We start from the raw sequence: 20893 nt of genomic DNA on the forward strand, positions 1-20893 counted from the left end.
AAAGTTGCTTATTTTACTGTGTTCTCCAACTTTTGTGGAGACACTGTACTTTTTTCGACGCATTTAAAAAAACAATAATTTGTATCACCCTAATAGGTAGATTTACGGTCACCCTAATAATGTCTAAAGACACACCACCTGGAAAATTAAGCATTTTTACTCTATATATGATCGCGTTTTTTTCTATTTGGCTCATATCAGTAAAGTTTGCTTAAATCATTTCATCAATGTTTTTCAAATAACTTTTGTCTGGTAAGGCCAATTCTAATAAGATTTAGCAGATATGTTCATAGCGTTAAGGCCTCTCGTTTGATACTAAGATAATTGAAATCTGATTGATTATCTGGTTAAAATCGTTATAAATAATTGTAAATTTTAATATGCTATGCACGACTGCTCATAACTTTCAAATTAAACATCCAATCAAAAAACAATTCAATAGTGATCTATGAGGCTATATTACCTACCAAATGAGATTAATAGTGCATAAATCGGTTTGGCCATCTCTGAGAAACGTTTGACTAATTGACGCCTTGAAAAAGCACATTTTTAAGCATAACTTTTGAACCGCTTGATTGTTTGCGATAAAACTTTCCCAAAAAATTTGCGATAGCGAGCTTTCATTTGACACTAAGATTGTTCAAATCGGTTGAGCGGTTCCGGAGAAAATCATGTCACGTAATTTTTACATTTTTGCTTATAACTTTTAAACAAAATGTCGGACCGCAAAACAATTCAATAGTGATCTACAAGGTGATAACACCTTTCAAATAAGCGTTAAAGCGAATGAATCGGTTCAGCCATCTCCGAGAAACAGACGACTAAAGTCAAGCGTCACACACACACACACACACACACACACACACACACACACACACACACACACACACACACACACACACACACACACACACACACACACACACACACACACACACACACACACACACACACACACACACACACACACACACACACACACACACACACACACACACACACACACACACACACACACACACACACACACACACACACACACACACACACACACACACACACACACACACACACACACACACACACACACATTGCTCAATTCGTCGAACCTTATCGATTGGTATATGTGACTCGGCCCTCCGGGCCTCGGATCAACTTCGTGTTTTTTCGACCAATTTTTAAACCTTTGTTATAGTATAACAAAGGTAAAAAGATCAGTCAGTCAGGAGCTCCACTTACAAAGAGCTACTGGTTTACCTGACTCACTGCTAATATGCGTATTATTGAAATAAAACGTAACCATACGTTTTATTCGTTCATAACGCATATGCAGTTAATATCGTTAACAAACGATTTTTTATAAGTCGTGCTTTTGTTATTGCATTTAATTTGTGAAAGGTTGCATAAATAACAATTCAGTTTCACAATACAATTATTGCGTACTACTGGCACATGAAATATAACGTTTAAGTACGTTATTTTTAGTGATCAAAATTAACGATATTTTCGATACTAGGGCGATATTTTTCGAACCAACACGATCCCGCGAATACAACGCATATTCGCAGTGAGTCAGGTAACACAGTAGTAGAAAAGTCTTTGGGTGACGCGATTAAGGCGAGAGCTTTTTCCCAAGAAGCGACATTCATCTTTAAATATATGGATGAAGTCACGACGGAAGACGAGCGACGGAATGCACTGATAAAGCAGTTCGATCTTCGAAATATTCCAGTGCCAATCCGCATAAGGAAGGGATTCAGAGGTCTTAAATACCATCATAAGAGTGTAATAAAACTCAAATTGTTACTGGGGAGGTGGTGAAAAGTGCCTGGTGTTCCAGAAATTGCTGGCTAAAAAAGACGATGGAGGTAAGCCAAATACTCGTAAAGTTCAACCATTGCGACACGGCGCACCAGCTGCTTTGGCAATCCAGTGCTAAAGCCAAATGCTATAAGCTATGGTAGCTGAACCGTAAAGAGTTCCGTCTGACGAACAGAGATGGACTGCCGATAAGGCTAGAAAGGTGGCGATATGGTGGAGAGGAAAATTTCTTTTCGAGGAAGTGGTATCGAACAGCGATAAAGGCTTCGTGATTGCCAGAGTCATAGGAGTCTCATGTGTAGCAGCTAATTGCACCACCAAGTTGGAGTCTCGAGTGAAGTTTTCAATGTCAGTTGTCATTGCTGGTGACCTTAACGACTGGGCAGTATAATGGGGGAGTAGCGCTACCAGTGCGAGAGGGCACAGCATGTTAGAAATTCAGAATGTATGAGTATAAATTGGAGGGTGAGTAAGGAGTACACGCACAGCGATCACTAAGCGATCTGGTTCACCATCGGCGGCCACGTCTGGCGAGAAACCGCTTGCGCACTAGTAAGCGGACATAGAGAACAAAAGATTTTGACAGTGACCTGTTCATCGAAGCACTTGGCATGAACCTAACCTCTATAACCAGAACGCGTTGCACTTGACTGCGGTACTGACGAATGCAGGTGACCCAACCATGCTAATAAAACGCGAGCCGAGATATGGTCACCGCCATACATATATAGGTATTGGTGGAATGAGACGGTGAGTTTCCACCGTGCTAGTGCAGAGTGGCAAAGACGAAAATCAATGATCCCAAAGTTCCCTCTGAAACAAATCCTGAGAAAATGTTGGTCATCATAGGGAATCTATTTCCGAAACTCGATTCAGCCGCCTGGCCTCCAACTCCATCTGGAAATCAAATAAAAAGAAAACTTATCCAATTTAATTCTACTATGTAAGGGGAAGTCCCCCAGTACCGGACACCTAACCATTTTGACATATATAAAGACTATTTTCCAATTTTCTAAAACACAGCGTCTCAACAATGTGGAACGGAACGTACAACGGAACTTTAAACTAGGTGTGATGGTTAACGACCAGGGAATCAAAAATCACGAACGCACAAGAGACAAAGATATTGTCCCTACTTCAAAATGTTGCGACAATGTATGATGAAAGTTTGTCACTATTGTATGGAAGTTAGGACAATAACAAGATAACGTAGCTGTACAGATGTATCCTGACAACCATGTTGTTACCTGCGAAAAGGACACACTGCTGTATGCAATACATATTGTACGCAACAAAAGCAATCCTAATCATGTTACACTGCGTCGGCAGCAGCAGTGTTTGGTAGTTACCAAGGTAACACTGCCCGCCAGACTTTGGATCAAAGCAAGCTAGTCATTTTCTTAAGGTTTTTGCTGTTTGTCCCTTTGGTTCAAGTTGCTGATAAAGTATTGTCGTTAACCAGTCGACTTGCGACAAACATATATTTTATTGTATACCTGTATCAGCAACAACAAGCACTTGTGAGAGCGAGTGTGTATCAAAATATATTCTCACCGAAAGTTGTCCTTCTCACTGGCGTGAAGGGTCATTCATTTATCCTATTATTTTGTTATCGTGATACATTCTTGTTGCTACGTATGTTTGTTTTATAGGCAGAGAATAACTGATGGTTTATCGCTCTTCGTTTTTGTCGGTTATTTCTGCGTATAAACAATGATATTTTGATCCCCTGTTAACGACCGACTGAAATTCAATAGTCACGTCGACTACATCTGCACAAAACTGTCAAAGGCGATCACCTCATTGGCTCGGATCATACCTTATAGTTCGGCTATTAAAAGTAATACGAGGCGGTTGCAACATGCATGCGTATGCACATCAATACTTCGGTATAGCGGTCCAGCATGACAAGCTGGAAGCAGTACAAAGTCACACCCGGCTCCCGAAGTAATGCTTAACTGCGGTTCCTGGAAGTTTGGGATTAGAAGAAGGTGAGGTTTTCAGTAGAGTCTTACACAGTGCCACGGAACATTAGTATGCCAGGATTTTCCTCACCAAAAAAAAACGCACGCACACACACGGGGCCTTGGTTCTATTTCGCGTTTTTCGACCAGTTTCTAAACCTTTATTTGTTACAAAATTGCAAAATTGAACAAACCTTTCATCAAACTCAAAAAGGCTCAAAAGGCAGAGAAAGCTCGTTCATGGGATCCAAAAGTTGTCCGGTGGAATCTCGGCTGCAGTAGTACGGTTGATCGGAGCAAACGTCACGACGCACAAATATTCAAGATAGACTGGACCTTGGTGAATCGATCTCGTCATTTTATATCTCCGCCACACCAATCGATAAACAAATCCAAGAACCTCTGCAGCCGGACACAGTCGTCTATAGAAAGAATCACCTAATATAATTTCAGATCATCAACGAACGTCAGTTTGCATCTAATTCTAAGCAACGAAGCAATATAATCGAAAAACAACAAAAACAGTAGAGGCCCCATGTTGCTGCCTTGAGGAACACGTCGATAGATCACGTCGATCTGTGCTTTTTGTTCCATATAGGATATACATGTAGACGTAAAATCCATAAGTTTGGTGCTTACGGATAGCTCAGGCATAAATCCGAGTTGGTCGGTAGAAATGTAGCATTTTGTACTAGCAAGGATGAAATTACTCACTACTATTTCAAACAGCTTTGATGCATCCGAAAGACTGGTAATACCACGATGTCTCTGAACATTCCGACGGGCGCCAATTTTGAAAACAGGAAACATAAATGACTGCTTCCAGATATTCGGAAATTTTCCATTCGAGCTTTATTGAACATAAGGCACAAAGGCACCACTAGTGCGATTGCGTAACGGGCGTTAGTTAACACTAACGTCTGACGAGTTAGAGAAAAAGTTTTCCATTTTATTCTGCTACATAACCAAAAACTTACACACTAAGATTGATCGAATTTGGAGCATTCATAGATGCATTTACAATAAGCATACAGGTACAATGATAAAACCTATTTTTCACGATTTTCATGAGATTATTAAAAACTAGTTTTCTCTAGCTGGGCAAATATTAGTTTTATTCTGCTTTCAGCTCTCTCCCAAGAGTGTTTGGGTGGTTTACGGTTCTCGTTCGTCTGAATAAGCAACCCGTCATGGAGTCATGGATCACCTGTGCTATCATGGGACAGAGACGGTTAAGCTTATAAGTATTCAAAGAAAAATGTTTACCGATAAATTACGACAGAACCCTTTTTGGAATAGTTCTAATCATGTAAATTTTCTCCCATCAACATCTATAATTACAATTGATCACAGCTGTCCCCACTGGGTTTTATGGGTCCAATTAGGGGCAGCCACAAAAACAAAATCTACCGCGCCAGACCATATGCGGCAGCAGCAGCAGCAGCAGCAGCATCGGTGGCCATCCCATGCCGCTGAACCGAATCGATCCCGATCGCACCATTTACGAAAGCTAATTATAATTGCTCCACCGAGAGCAGGACAGGATCGCGATCGCGCGATCGCCCTATCACGGGAAAGTCGTGCAATTGGCGAAAAAGGTTCGCTCGCTCGTATAGCAAGCAATTCGAGCAGCTTGCTGGTGCGCAATGGGAGCTAATTAAAAAAAAAGGAAACATGATCGCACCTTGCTGCTCTGCACTGCCGCTGCCTCGCCTCGACAACAACTGGACGAACCCCTCCGTAGCACACTCAGTTGGTGTGACTTTGGCGACAAACAGCACACGCTGGTGCGGCTGCTGCCGCATCAATCCTTGCCTCCTCCTGGTCCGCGATCGACGATCGGCGGAGATCGGGTGGGATTCGGACAGAGCACGCGGAATGCTAGATAAACACACCACCTATGGGGCCAGCCGAATTTCGTCGGCAGACAAGGTGTTACCACTCAATTATGAAATTTACGCGAACAAAGGAAGAGAAATGACAACAGATATCGCAGTTCCCGCCCGGGACCGACCGGAGTCGTCGGAGGCGACGCGATCGGTCAGCAAGTGTTGAGACGACCACGATCGCTACTCGAAAGGCACGGGGGGAGCAGAAGGAGCAGAGGTTCGCGAGAGGACTAAATTCCTGACTGCGCGTACGAACGCGCGAGTGCGAGACGCCGCCGCGCAGTGGCGTGTCGTGCGTTTGCGTTTGCATGCGGTTGGAATTGTCCCTTTTCTGCTCCTGCGAGAGCAAAACGCGCGTGTGTGAGAGAGGCGCACGCGGAACGAATCGACCGACTGGTCTGGTCGGTCACACATGGCCCGGTCCGACCGACTCCCCGACTGTGAATATTTGACTAAGGTTGACAAATTTGACAAATATTTTAACAATAACAATTTTTGGTTAAATTAATAATAAAATATTCATTGCCCGTTGACCGGGTCGAGGCGAATCCCCGTAGGGGGAAGCGAAATGGCAGGCTTCCGGCGGTGGAGTGAGCGAGAGCGAGGGAAAATAAAACTGTTTCTTTCCATCTGCTGGCTGCCATTCGATTCGTAGCAAATTAAAACGATCTTCTCGATGGCGAGGCTGCGCTGGCTGCGGCCGAAATGGAATGGATGGAACGAAAAAGTGAGAAACACGCAAACGGTTTACGTACGGGTTCGTTTCGGTTTGTTGCGTTGCTGCTTTCGCAGGAGCGAGACGGAGAATGTTGTGGATGGTGCGAGAGCGGGAGAGGTTCATTTTGCTCTGCTATGGAAGGTGCGGAGTGAAAGGGAGACAATTGTATGTAGCGATTGCGATAAGTAACGACACGGCAAAGGGAGGCGTGGTTACGCCTTCCCACCGTGTTTGACGATTCAGTGCTTGCTTGGATTGCCGTTGGTTCTCCTGCTCTTGCCTGCGTTCGAGTCAGTACGCTACCAACGTTCGTTCGCTCAATAGGATACGGGGATTCCTGTAGTGAGGTCAAATCTTGATAGAATTTTAAAGTTTAGTCCCGCTGCGTGTGTCGTATTGTAAACACCATACTGCTGTGTGGCTCTCACAGCGCGATTTCGGACAAACCACTCGGTATTCGAACCTAGCTAGCACCCGTGAGTGTGTCAATGTGCAATTGCAGCCTGCGGCCTTCGGTGATATCGCGAGGTGATCGCCCAGCGTGAAGAAGCGATAAGTGTTTTCTTTCCGTGCGTTCCGTGTCGTGTGCGTCGTTTGTGAAAAATACTGAATAATACCACTTTGGTTTGAAAGTTCTGAAACAAAATGCAGTGACAGCTTACGGCCGTTCACGGGGAAGACAAATGTTTCAAATACGCTAGATGCGGTACTTATCCCATACGCAAGTTAATTGTTCAGTGTAGAAAAACAGTGCATTTTATTACTGTCAAACTAGTGCGTTAGGTGGCCAGCTTAGTGTTACACCCCGCGTCCAGAATGATGATGAATGCTTTTATGGACACAGCATCGACGGCACATCATTCACATCTGGCAACGTTCGGGATTAAAATGTCTCCGGATCATCTGGAGCAAAGTGACGTGGAAACCGCCAGTACCGGAAGTATGTTGCCCCCATCGGTGGGAAGTGCCAACACGCCAAGTGATATGTTGTCATCGCAATCCTTCTATCAATCATCGGCGAATGCGAGCAGTACTTACAACACCCATCATTTATCACCGCCTTCGCACATGAGTCATATGGCCCCGTACCACTCGAGGGACTTCCTGGCGTTGAAGCGTGACAATGATTACTTTAGTACCTCGGCCGCCGGTGCCACCGGTGACCCAACCTCGCTGTTCCATCACGCACATCCGGCCGTGCATGATAACCTGAACCATCACTCGGCCACGTCCCTCAGCAATCATCACTTTCACCCACATCAGATGAGAATGGGCCTGTCAGCGGATTACGCCCATCCTTACCACCAGAGCAACTATCCCTCGGTACATCACCAGCATTTGGCAAACCTGCCGGTCAATCCGGGCACCTCGGGGGCGTTCTTTCGCTACATGCGTCATCCACCGTCGATCAAGCAGGAAATGCAATGCCTCTGGGTCGAGCCGGAACTCCCGCCGCACCATCTGGGGCTAGGGCTGACCGCACTGAGTGCGGCAGCGGCCGCCGCCGTGGCGGACGGCAGCCGCAAGACGTGCAACAAGATCTTCCACTCGATGCAGGAAATCGTCACGCACCTGACGGTGGACCACGTCGGGGGCCCGGAATGTACCACCCATGCGTGCTTCTGGCTCGGTTGCACCCGCAACGGGCGCCCCTTCAAGGCCAAGTACAAACTGGTCAATCACATCCGGGTGCACACCGGCGAGAAACCGTTTCCCTGTCCGTTTCCAGCCTGCGGCAAAGTGTTTGCCCGCTCGGAGAATCTCAAGATCCACAAGCGGACCCATACTGGTAAGTTTTTTCTTTGCTTTGCTTTGTTTTGTTTGTTTCTTTGTTTTCATGCAAGTACGCAAAACCACCCCGAAAGGGCCTTCTGGGAAGATGACAACGTCTAACATAGAAAGCGGAAACAATGTCGCCTTCCGACGGTTTCGGTGAAGTGATTGTTATTGCTCAGTTCAAACGAACTTGATTCAATGTTTTCCGAGAGGTACCCGAAGCTAATCGGGATCCGGGCCGGGACCGGACCGGACTGGCGACAGCCAGTCGGTTGTCATTGTTGTTGCGTAACTAGATGTTCATTGTTGCGGGGTTAACAACAACGGTACATATGCTCAATCAGTGGCAATCGATGCATCCGCTTGCTTTAGATGTCAAGCAGAGCTTTTTTTGTTTAGTTTTAATTGTATTTTTGAAAACCAGTTTAAAATACCTTTACAGTAAGTACATAGTTTAAACCAAAACGTAGTCTTCTTTCACCGACGTGAAAACTCGCAAGCTGAGAAGCTATGTTTGAAGCCTGTTTTCATGCCCAGCAGTTTATCCTTTAATAATCAGTGTTTTATCAGTTTTTGCAGTGCTTAAAATTAGTAAAGTACATTTTAATGTGCATGACTGGTCTTGCCAACGAAGGACGCGTTTTCAAATGTAACCTCTTTCAATGCCAACTTTGATAAAATACATGACACTGACAGATGCAATTGTTGCACATGACTGATAAGATTTCGCGTCGGCGGTAAAATCACTTTACGGTGCCAAAGGTTAAACGTTCCATTTCATTTCAATTTTGTCTCTCAGTTTTTTCTAAAATGTCTGCACGAGTCATTGTGACAATTTTGATTCAACTTTTTCTTCCGAATCTGGTTCCCAAGTAGTTCATATTTATCTCGTTTAGTATCTACATGTGTTTTCTAAAAAAAAGTTAAATTTGTGCTAAAAGTTAGTCGTTAGAAGCAAGATCTTAGAAGCAACATGATTCATACAACTTATTATGGAATGTTACTAAATTAGTACGTTCAGTTGCAAGTAGCAAAATGTTGCCGGCGGCATTTTGGGAATTTCTTGAAATAGTGATTAAACAAAGTGAATCTGGATATAATTTGAGTGTGATCTGGAGTCTGGGTGCCAGTGCCAGATCGAAGATTGGTGAGGACATTCCTTTCATAATTGTTTTATAGACAATAGACGTGATGATTGTGAAATGAATCTGTTTCCATTGTTAATTAATATTATTAATAATCAAATTTATTCGTACGACAAATTCACTTCCAAATCGAGTTAGGAAATGGGCAAAAAATATTTTTGTTTTCATATTCTGTTACCTATTGCGTCACCGATCTATATTTCTATAAATTTACATTTTTTTAAACCGGATAAAGAAAATATTGTTCAACAATATTCAACGTTTTCCTGGATTTCGTTCAACTAAGCTTAGCCTCTTGGTTCTGATTAGTAGAGAGAAGAAGTGTTGATTTATAATTAGTTATTTTCACTGTGCATATTTTCATCTAACCTTTTCTTGAACTTTTTCAATTTTGATTTATTGCTTTTCAGTTTCATGTTATATTTTTTACTTATTTTTCATCCATGATAATCACTGAAAACATAATCGAAACACAGGAGAGTATAAAATCTGTCCTAATTTAATAAGACTGCCAACCGGTTAGTATAAAATAATACCTCCACAGGGATGGAAAATTGGTGATTTGGATCAGTTCATGACAAAGAGTGAAGCCTTATCTTTAATCACAAGATTTTGATCTCTTATCAATGCTTATCAGACGATTGTCAGTGTTAGATTTTACCTAAAACATGCGAGAAAAAAGATTACTCATGCTGTTTGTATAGAGATTCACGCAATGCACTCAAAAACCGATCGTCTCTATTTGTTATATTTCTCAGCTAGCGAACAAGCAATGAACATGATCTGACATGAGCTTTTCCAGTCATAATCTGTACATCACGACAAAGTATTTGTCACTTACATACAGTGATGTCAAGGAATCTGAATCTGATCGCTCCCACGAGAAAAACACTCATTGACTTGATCACATCGTTTTACAACGGTGCCCTTTAGAGGGCTTAAATGGCATTTTCTCCGATTTTGTTCATCAAAATTACGTTTTATTTCTTAAAACTTTTTTTGCATTTGTGGATTTAATGCCGGGTTTCTCGATTATTTCCTCTGGCTGTTTTCGCACTTCTCAATCAATCAAGCTATTGACCGTATTTCACACCTTGGGAACTACAGTAACGCCATTGTCGTTGTACCACTGCACTATTTGACTGAATTTTAATACAGTGACAACCTCCCAAGTCAGAAGGCAGAAAAGATAATCCACTTCATGGATTATTCCACTAAAGGCAGTGAGTGGTTCCAGCCAGAAGTTAAGAAAATTGTTGCTTTTACAGTTCGCAGCTGCAGGTTGCTTGCCAAATGTTTTTCGGCGAAATAAGTATGAAGATTTTCAAATACTAGTTAGTCCGGACGTTTCGAGCTACTGCTGGTTTTAGCTACTTGGTAGAACCTAACGGACGAAAAAGTTGTCCGCAGATGATGAGCGAGACCAGCAGTAGCTCGAAACGTCCGGACTAACTGGTATTTGCAAATCTTCATACTTATTTCGACGAAAATCGTCGATTAAATCGAACAAACGATACTATATATAGAAAAAGTTCCATGAATTTGTCCGAAAATAGCCTTGGAGTACTCTATACTTATGGTTTTTGCTTTCCCTCGCTCATAAGGAGGCAATTTTTCTGTTCTATAGATCACACGGTGATATGCCATCATTTTGTACTGATACGGATAATGGTTGAATGGGCCAGGTCTAACTCGGTTTGTACTGGTTGGTTTCCAATATGTTTTAACTTAGAAATTGCCTAAGGTTTTGGGTCAGGATTGCCAACAGGTGTTCCCGAAAATCCCGAAAGGAATGAAAATCTGGCAAAAAATGTCGCACATAGCCAAATATCTGGGAGATTTTGAGCTTTATCTGTTTATCGGGAGCGCAATCAAAAATCTGGCATAATGACAACCATGTTTCGTGTTGTCTAATCAAGATTATGTCCAGGAAAGAAAGTTTTATTTTTTAATTGTTTCTAGTGGCATACTATTTGTAATTGCTATACTGTCGCTCATTGCAAAACAGTCCCATTTTCTATGGAATTTTCTATATAAATTGGACTGTAATGTGAGTAGTAGCAGTATATATCGAACTGCGCTTCTTACAGCTTATTTTTGAAATTTATCATTAACTCTTTGCAAAGGAACGGTAACAGCGGGTTTCCCATCTGTGCTCCTTTAGATTGTTTGTAGATATTGCTCCCTGTCACCTTTAAATATCCTCTAAAGATACTATAGACTTTTAACTTTATTTATTTCCCTGTTTTATATCGACATTATATCAGTGACTAGTATTTTGATCTATTGTGATATCGACCAGGTATATTTTTCCGTATTCCGCACTTCGTTCATTTTACAGCAACGCTATGAGTTGAACGAACTGCTTATTATCCGTGCTTGAGTGTTGGTGTTTTCCACCCGTGTTCTCCTCTATGTTTTTTACTACTTTTTGACCAATCTCGCTCTCAAAGCCAAAACCAATCTTAAAGCCAGAAAGTCCGAAGATTAGGATTGGGCTTCATTGTTGATAAATGCATAATTCAGTATGAAGCAAGGATGTCGGCTATGCCTAAAGTGACACTACTCACCTTGACACTGTCACAGATTTCACCACCATCGTAGGCAAGCTCCATCCGGGGGAATTAAACTCATTGCGATTTCCAATGGAACGCAAAAATCATTGCCTTACCATTCATCATTGTTCTGTTATTTAATAAGTCATTTTCTTTTTTAACCTGTACAACTTCAAATCGGCAATTTGAATTTGGACCAAACTTGAGACAACCTTGTATCGAAAAATCAACGAACAAAACTGACACAAACTTAAGTTGACAAAAAACTTGGCTTCAATCCTGCCTTTGTTTAAATTAACTAATTTTCAGTTTCTTCCAGGGATGGAAGATCAGTGATTTTGATAAAATCTATGAGTTATCGCCACACGCACAGATCACGATCCGTACAGACCATGATAAACAGTGAATCTTTAGCGTTGGTCACAAGATTTTGTTCTCTAAACAGTCTCAGCAGTCGATCATAGTGTTACATTTTACCTAGCTGCGAGAAAAAAGGTCACACATGTTGTTTGTACTGCGATTCATGCGATGCACACAACCAATCGTCTGTATCTGTTATATTTCTCGACGCAATCATGCAATGAACATGATCTGACATGAGGTTTGTCATAATCTGTGCGTATCGCGACAAAGTGTTTGTCGCTTGTAAGTAGTGATGTCAATGAATCTGAATCTGATCGCTCCTATGATCTTGATCGCTAGAAGCGATTTTTTTCCATCCCTGGTTTCTTCAATAACGTACACATTGATTTCAAACTAATTCGAAGTAAAACAAATTCGAGACAAATCTAATTTAAATTAAAATAAAATTGTGACCGGATTCGGTGAGGAGTTCAAGAAAACTGATGCAAATTGAACCGAAATTCAAGCAAAGTTCAGTCCGAAGAAAATCACAGAAAGTTTCACTTAAGAGAACACAAAAAAAGAGATTGAGAGAAAAAAATGGTTCAAAATCGGAAAAAATTAGGAGAAGAATAAAAAAATGAGGAAATCAAATTATAACTAGCATGACAATTGTATAGTATATAGTAATTGTCTCCATTGCATCTTTTTCTTAGAGTTTATCTGTTAATGTAATCTGATTTTAATTCTATATTGTTTTATATTTATCTTTAATAGATATAAATTTGCTGCTTTTTCTGTTATATCTTGTCTTGTTTCAGAATCTCTTCAATGTTCACTTCGTGTTGTTCCAATTAAGTTAACATTTGTCTTCTAATTTGGGTTTAAACTTCTTATCTACATTTGGCTTTAAATTTTGTTTAGAAATATTTCATTTGGGACAAGTTTTATTGTGATTTAGGTCTGTTACATTTGAGTTTATTGTTGCATTTAATTCATTTCAATCTGCCTCGAAAACCTAAAAAAAAGATCGATATTCTATTAAACAGAGGAGGTCCATTTAAAATAAAGTCATTTGGCATAATGTTAAGTGGCATAAACTTAGGGACGATTTGGCATAAAGACCTTTAGCATAACGTTCATTTCTGGCGTAATATTTCCAAATGAACTTCTTTTTCGATTATCACGGCGTCATAAACGAATTTCAACGCAAAAATTTGTGAGCATTAGCTAGCTAATGATGTCAGCGAACTGGTTTATGTAATGCAGACGTTTTCAGGGATGGCACAATCAGTTTGACTCAATTCACATTCCTTTGACAGTACCGTCTCAGCCAAGCAGAGTATTAAAAAGTTATATATGGGACGATTGAAGAACTAGTTATTATCTACAACTTTTCTGAATAAAGCTGGGCTTATCTTTTGTATTTACGTTTACTGAGCTACTAATGAGCTACCAGCATCATAGCATCGTAACTACAAAAGATTCAGCAAAACTTTGTTCAGCAAAATTGTAGATAATAACCAGTACTATAAATGTCCCATACATAACTTTGTCATATTTTGCTTGGCTGAGACGGTACTGTCAAATGAATGTGAATTGAGTCTAAGTGATCATGCCATCCCTGGACGTGTTCAACTGCTTTTGCATTTTCATAGTAAGCTCAAAAGAGTCGAAGAGAATCTTCTCGTTGAATATCTTAGAACCTTTTGAAAAGTTACGCGAGATTTGGCATAATTCCTCACCTCAAGAATTATTGTATGACCAAATGGTTGTTTCATAAACATACGTTTCAGGGTGGGACATCCGCAAACCGCGGTCGATTAGTTAAGCGCATTTGGGTTAAAAAGTCATTGTGATAGTCTTAATGATCGTCTTTGGGGCAGACTTCGATTGCTGTACTGAATTCATGAACTGTTCGAGCTTAGTTCAGGTTTTTATGCAGAATTATTCCGAGGAGTTTGATTTCATCACTGAAGCTCAGGCTGCTACCAATCAGTACAGGGGAAGTAACGGTATGTGTTCTTCGCCTAGTGATTGCTCGACTGTTTTTGTCTCTTAACTAAGCTGTGATAACTTGTGAAGGAATGCGTCGCCCGGCAATGACCAAAGCAAGGGTGAGAGAATTCCTTGTGGACTTGTTTCCTTCACCGAAATCGTGACCGATGTATCTTCCAACGATGCTGTGATTTCTCTGCTTGAAATAATGGCTTGAATCTAGCTCGTGGTCGATTCTGTTTTTAAAGAGAGCCGTAAAAATTGAAGCGAAGGTTGTGTTGTCGAAAGCGCCTTCAATATCAAGAAAAGCACAAAGTGCTATCTTTTGATATTTGAACAATTTCTCAATTAACGTCACAACGCAGTGCAGTGCAGTTTCCGTAGATTTACCGTGTTGGTATGCATGTTGATTTCCATGCCACGGAGCGGACTTATTGCATTTGATCGAATCCACCGTAAACCGTCTTGTTTGCCACATTATGTAATGACACATTCCAAAGCGGCAGCGAGGCCTAATTTCATCGACGTTTTCTTAACACTTTACACTCTACATTTAAACGAAAGAGAAATGAAAATCATGCAAATATTCATGAAAAGCTCATTGTTTTGTATACAGCAAGGGATTGTCCACTAGCATTTTTTAATATTTGCTCCAGCCATCACCAAGCGCGAGGCTCCGTTCCACCGCACGGCTTTGCCGGCCTAAACGCTGGCACTACCAGTGTGGGCTCACCCGTGAAGCTTAAATTGAACTTGAAATCAAACTTAAAATTTAACTTTAGATTAGACGTTAGACATTAGCATTTGGATTTCAGATTGGGACTAAACGTTTTGTTTAAAATTGGATCAAAATTGAACTAAAAATTGGACTTCCAACTGGACCTGAAGCGGAAGTAGCAATTGAGAATTAAATAAGGCTAGTTGTTGAGCCCAAATTGGGCTTAAAATTGGAACATCGGACATTGCTAAAATTAAAATTAAATTTGACTTAGGATCGGTTTCAAAATGGGACATTTAATAGGACCACCGTTGAACTTCATATTATCGCAGCCACTTTTACTTATTTGGACCTCCAGCCACCCCCCCCCCCCCCCTTTAGCTACCACCCTCCTTTTGTCAACCTCCTGTGCTGATTCACTTATATCAAGAAACATGTACGCCAAGTTTACTGTAGAACAGTCAAAGCGTTCCGGAGTTTTGGCGCAACTCGATAACTTTTATATACTTAAATCTGTTAAAACCTCACATATTCAAAGTTGATTCATTTGAGATAGACAAAAGACCCCTCTCCAATTTTTTGATATTATGCACAGAAAACCACATTGTTTCAAACGCAATCAACCGATTTTAACTCTACTTGCATCTTTCTAAGATACTAACATTTGAAAACGGCCTAGTTTTAACCAGTTTCTTTTTTCACCAAAAGTTGCGTTTCATTGTGCCTCAAAAGTCATCTAAAGAAGTGTTTTGCGGGAAATGCAAAATAATAAAGTTATGGAGAAAAACCGCAAAATAGCAGAGTTACCTTAATTTGATTCAAGAAAAAAGCCCTAATATGGAAACGGTTCGAGATAGAGCAACTCCGTCTTCCGAAATATTACTCAAAATACTTCAAGCTATAAAATTGCTGAAGTTAATATCGCTCTATCTTCTTTCGTTTTGAAGATAATTTTTGGATTTTGGTTAATTTGAGAGTCAGCCTAAAATAGCTCTTGCCAAAAAAAGCGGCATCCTAAATTAAGATTTTGTTGCTAACACTTAAATAGCCTAAAATCAACGATTACTGAGAAAACAATTTATTTCACCTAATTAGGCTTTCTGGACCACAGTGCATTGGCGTTAAAATTAGACTTTAATTGAAATTGAAATCGGAGGTAAAATTGGAAATAAATTAGGTTCAGAATTGAACCTGAAATGGATTATTAGACAAGAAATCGTACTTAAATTGGACCTTAAAATTTTGTTTGAAATTAGGCTTGTAATTGGACGTGAAATTGGATCTTAATGAAGTTGGAATGGACTAGAAATTGGCTTTGAAATGGGGCATTGAAATTAGACCACAGTTGAATTTCAAGTTGCAGTTGAAATTAGCATCGGGTTTGGCTCTAAATTCTGACGTAAATTGCACTTGAAATTGGAAATTGGAGATGAAATTGGATCTACATTGGACTTAAAATGGGACATTAAATTGGACAGAACAAATTAGACTTGAAATCGTAGGTGAAAATGGAATTAAATTAGAATCGGAATTAGACTTATGATGGGACATTAAATTAGACACAATATCAGATTTAAACTCCATTGAGATTTAGGACTTTGAAATTGAACTTTAAATTTGATTTGAAATTAGACTGGGAATTGGACATGAAATTAGGCTTGATATTGGACTAGAATTAGACTAAAAAATTGGCTTTAAAATAGGGCATTGAAATTGGACTTGAAACACAACTTGTAATTGGACAATTGACTTGAATTTAAACTCCAAATCGTACTTGAAAATTGATTTAAATTGGACTCGAAATTATTCGATTATTGTTCAATACCGAGCAATTGAATTGACAACTCCGGACTTCCCAGTTGCATGCTGAGAAATTATTTTGTTATACATTAAATTTGTTATAGATGGTGGGGCACGTGCCCTAGTGTGCCTAGACTGTTTCAGTTGTAAATACACTTGTTTCAACAACTCCTCGCAATTTTCAGAAAAAAATCTGTCACTGCTGCAGCATTGCTCTGAGCGCCTTAACATACAACTCACAAATAATATACTAACAAACAAACTAATCAATGTGGGACACTTGCTCTTGCGGGACAGGTCTCTCAAAATCTGGGACTTTTAACTTTAGGAGAAGCTGTCGTTTAAACAGCACTTTCCCGGCTGTCAACTTGAAATAATATGCCGCACCGTGGGAAGAAACCCAAATCTAGGTGGACAAAAGTAATTACGCTGAAACCGTTAGTCCTAGGTAGATAGTATCTTCGAGGTAAATTTGTTATTTTAACTTCCGCATTTTTCAACTTTTTTATGGCTAGCTTATGGCTAGTTAGCCGAATAAAATGTTCGGCAAAGTTAAAGAACATGTAATTTCAAGTAACTTTGCTAAAGAAATGAAAGTTCTATTTCTTATGGTTGATGCGCTGGAGCTATTTAAAGTTCGTTTTTTCTTTATATCTTTTTCGGTTTTTATTTCTGACAAATCATGCCTTCTGAGCACTTTCACACGCATGAAAAACGCACATTTTGTTTGAAGGAATCAAGTTGCTATCTCCTTCGGTTCCGAAGCTACAGGCATTTTTTCTAAAAAAAAATATGGTTTTTTCAAATGTCAATAACGTAAAAACTACTCAAAAGCAGCTAATCTAATTTTGTATACCTGTTTAGTAATTTATTGGCCTCCGAAATTAATTGAGATCACTGCGGTCCAGGTCGGCCCTTTTTTGCTAGACCGAATTAAATAATGAAGTAAAAATTACCGGTTTACTTACCAAAATCACACTTTCTACGTAAAAGGAATGGATTAAAAACAAACGAAAATAAGTCTAAACACTTGTTTTTATCTTAATTATCTGTATTCAGCTTATGAAAGTGGCTCTGGTCTTTTTTCGAGCTGAAAACCTTTTTATTTTAGGGGATGTGAATACTGTAACATTAATTAACTGTGGTCGCCGAAAATATAACAGTAATTCTCGTTGAAACCGGGCTACTACAGACACGTGGTCTTCAAATATTCCAACTTTTGTACTTGATGGTTGAAAAAATGAGAATAACACTTTAAGTGCCTCGAAACCATGGACCCCTCGGTCGTCAAGGCACAAAATTTGATGCATGGCTCCACTGTAGCTGGTTCCAAAGCTGATACTCTGCTATTACCGATTGGGATGAGGTCAGAAGAGGCACAGGAAGCAATTACCAAGATATAGGCAAGTTAGAGAAAGGCATACACGAAAGTTTTCGAGAGATAACAACTATTTATTTAGTGAGTATGATGCTACAGTACTCAGATTTGTTAATAGCAAACAGTTTTCAAGAAACTTAAATCGCCCCAAGAAGTGATACCATTATTAATTATACTTGATTAAGATAAATCCAATCATTTAGACTTATTTTCGCTTTTTTAATCCATTCTATTTACGTAAAAATTGAGATTTTGGTAAGTGAAACGGTAATTTTTACTTCAATATTCAATACGGTCTAGCAAAAAAGGGCCGACCTGGACCGATGTGATCTCAACTAATTTCGGAGGCCAATATATTACTAAACATCTATACCAAATTTGATTTGCTGCTTTTGAGCAGTTTTTACGTTATTGACATTTGAAAAAAACATATTTTTTTTAAAAAAATGCCTGTAGCTTCGGAACCGAAGGAGATAGCAACTTGATTTCTTCAAACAAAATGTGTGTTTTCCATGCGTGTGAAAGTGCTCAGAAGGCATGATTTGTCAGAAATAAAAACCAAAAAAGATATAAAGAAAAAAACGGATTTTTTAGGTCCAGCCCGACCAAAAAACTTTAAATAGCTCCAGTCCATCAACCGTAAGAGATAGAACTTTCATTTCTTTAGCAAAGTTACTTAAAATTACATGTTCTTTAACTTTGCTGAACATTTTATTCAGCGGACTTAAGCCATAAAAAAGTGTATATTTTGCACTCGCTTACTATGATGGTCACCCTAATGTCATATACACGAAAAAATTCGGAAGTTAAAATAACAAATTTACTTAGAAGATACTATTTTCTATTCTTCAGTTTGATTGCTTTCCCGTGTAAATCTTATGGGAATGGGAGCGTTTGCTCTAACTCTTTTATTCATACGGCCCAATGTCAGTGAAATTGCATAAACCTGTTCCTTTGGTCAAGGATTTGTGAAGTCAATATTTTGTGAATTCCATAGTAGTTGAATTAAATGGAAAAATCACTTCTTTAGTCAATTGTTGTCAAGCTGCAGCAGGTAACCAAAAGCACTGAAAACTACGTGATAGGTAGCTGGTGAAATTCAGAGCTGGTGGCGGCCAATTTTCGTGTGACTTTTCGGCCAGGGGAAACGCCTCCGTTCCTTTTTCAGGGTTCAGGTTGTTGTCGTCGTCGTTCAACAATCAACACGACCAAACCCGTAGTACGAGTACGAGTACCTGCGGTTGAGGGCACTGAATGCCACTTTGCCTATCAAAGCCGGTGGCTGTAAAAGAATCCACCTACTATTACTACCGGAGACCGACTACCACCAACCAGTCTCCACTCTGTGCGTTAAACGGGACGAAAATGGTGCGGTAATTATTAAATTATTCATGCCTTGTTCCCGTAATTACCCTGCTTTTCTGTGGTAGCAATTTCAAAACGGTTTCAACCTCCTTCCAATTCCAACAGCAGTGGTAGTTGTTGTTTTCGTTGAAGAGCTTTCCTTAGAACGAAATTTAATTAACGTGTAACATCAATTTTCCTGGCTATCGATCCGTTCGGCTTACCAAACCACACACCAACACCAGCACCGAAGGAACCAAACCGAACGGTTAGTCAGCGCGTTCCTATACGGGTACGCGTCAGGAAGATGGATCTTAATTAATTTCTGATTGCTTGGATCGTTTTTCAAGATGTTTCAACTTTTCAGTTGATTCTGACTGAGGCTGGCGCATGTTTCGTTCGCGTTAAGATTGATTGATAAACAAACGATTTTGGTTTCAGTGTGTGGCGGTGGTGGTGGTGGTGGTAGTGGTTGCCAACTCATCACAAAAGTGAGTTTACTCTCGCGTGAGTTCGATCCGGTGATCCGTCAGATCGCAGCTCGTTTCGAACTCGAGCAACGGTTTGTGTGTAGTTTAATAACTGCGGAAAAGGTGATTATTCGGTTAATTGAAATACACAAAAAAAAACTCGAACGAGGCGTAAAGTGCCTGACTGTTGGTACGTAGCACACGCACCAAAACACCTGACCCGGACCGGCGAGAGCGTGATGAGTAAATATTTATGCTCGGTTCAACCGTTCTCCCGGATGGGAAGGTGTAACAATAAAGCGCTGGCCATTAATCAAAGTAAGCCGTGCCGTATTAAAGCTACTGCGGGGTTGCCAGGGCAGCAGGTTGCCGTTTTTCGCCTATTTAAAGTCACACGGTTGGTGCAAGGCCACACGCGAGAGTTTAACTCTCAGACCGGTCGTCGTTCCTAGGATAACCGGGCCGGGTAGTATCGATTTTTCCATTACGCCGACCGGGTTTACACCCACGGTTTAAGGAATGTGTGTGTGAGTGCGGGGGGGAGTAGAACAAAGGCCGTCGGATAGACAGAGAGACACATAAAACAGCGGCACACAGGACAAACCTCAATAAAGCAATTCCAACTCCACCCACAATCTGGTAAGGCAACGAGCCGCCGCCGGACGAGCCGTTCAGCAGTACCAGGATGAACCGGTAGCTTCTGTTTGGTCGGTCTCCGACCGATTGTGTGAATCAGTCTGTGTGTGTGTGCGGTTCGTGGTGGATACCCGTTTGTCCCCTGTCAACAACACACGCTCTCGCTGCTGCCTGCCTGACCGTTTGAAGGCAAAGCCTCGACAGGACAGGCAGAATAGAAAGTGACTCGACCGAACAATTAAATTGAAATCATATAACATAGTTATTTTGCCTTTTGTGAGGACACACGTCGCTGGTGGACGGTTTTCAACCGTGCCACGGAAAGGATTTTCCGACTCT

General features: G+C 40.6%; 1 protein-coding gene across 1 annotated transcript in view; it reads left to right on the plus strand.

The window, feature by feature from the left end:
- The first annotated feature begins 7208 nt into the window (after window positions 1-7208).
- Window positions 7209-20893, plus strand: part of LOC128742839 (pair-rule protein odd-paired) — a 90618-nt gene continuing 76933 nt past the window's right edge. The window contains exon 1 of the mRNA XM_053839317.1: window positions 7209-8181. Within this exon, the coding sequence (XP_053695292.1) occupies window positions 7209-8181 (973 nt within the window). The remainder of the gene's footprint in view (window positions 8182-20893) is intronic.

This window comes from Sabethes cyaneus, chromosome 3 (genome assembly GCF_943734655.1).
Source record: "Sabethes cyaneus chromosome 3, idSabCyanKW18_F2, whole genome shotgun sequence".
Classification (NCBI taxonomy): domain Eukaryota; kingdom Metazoa; phylum Arthropoda; class Insecta; order Diptera; family Culicidae; genus Sabethes; species Sabethes cyaneus.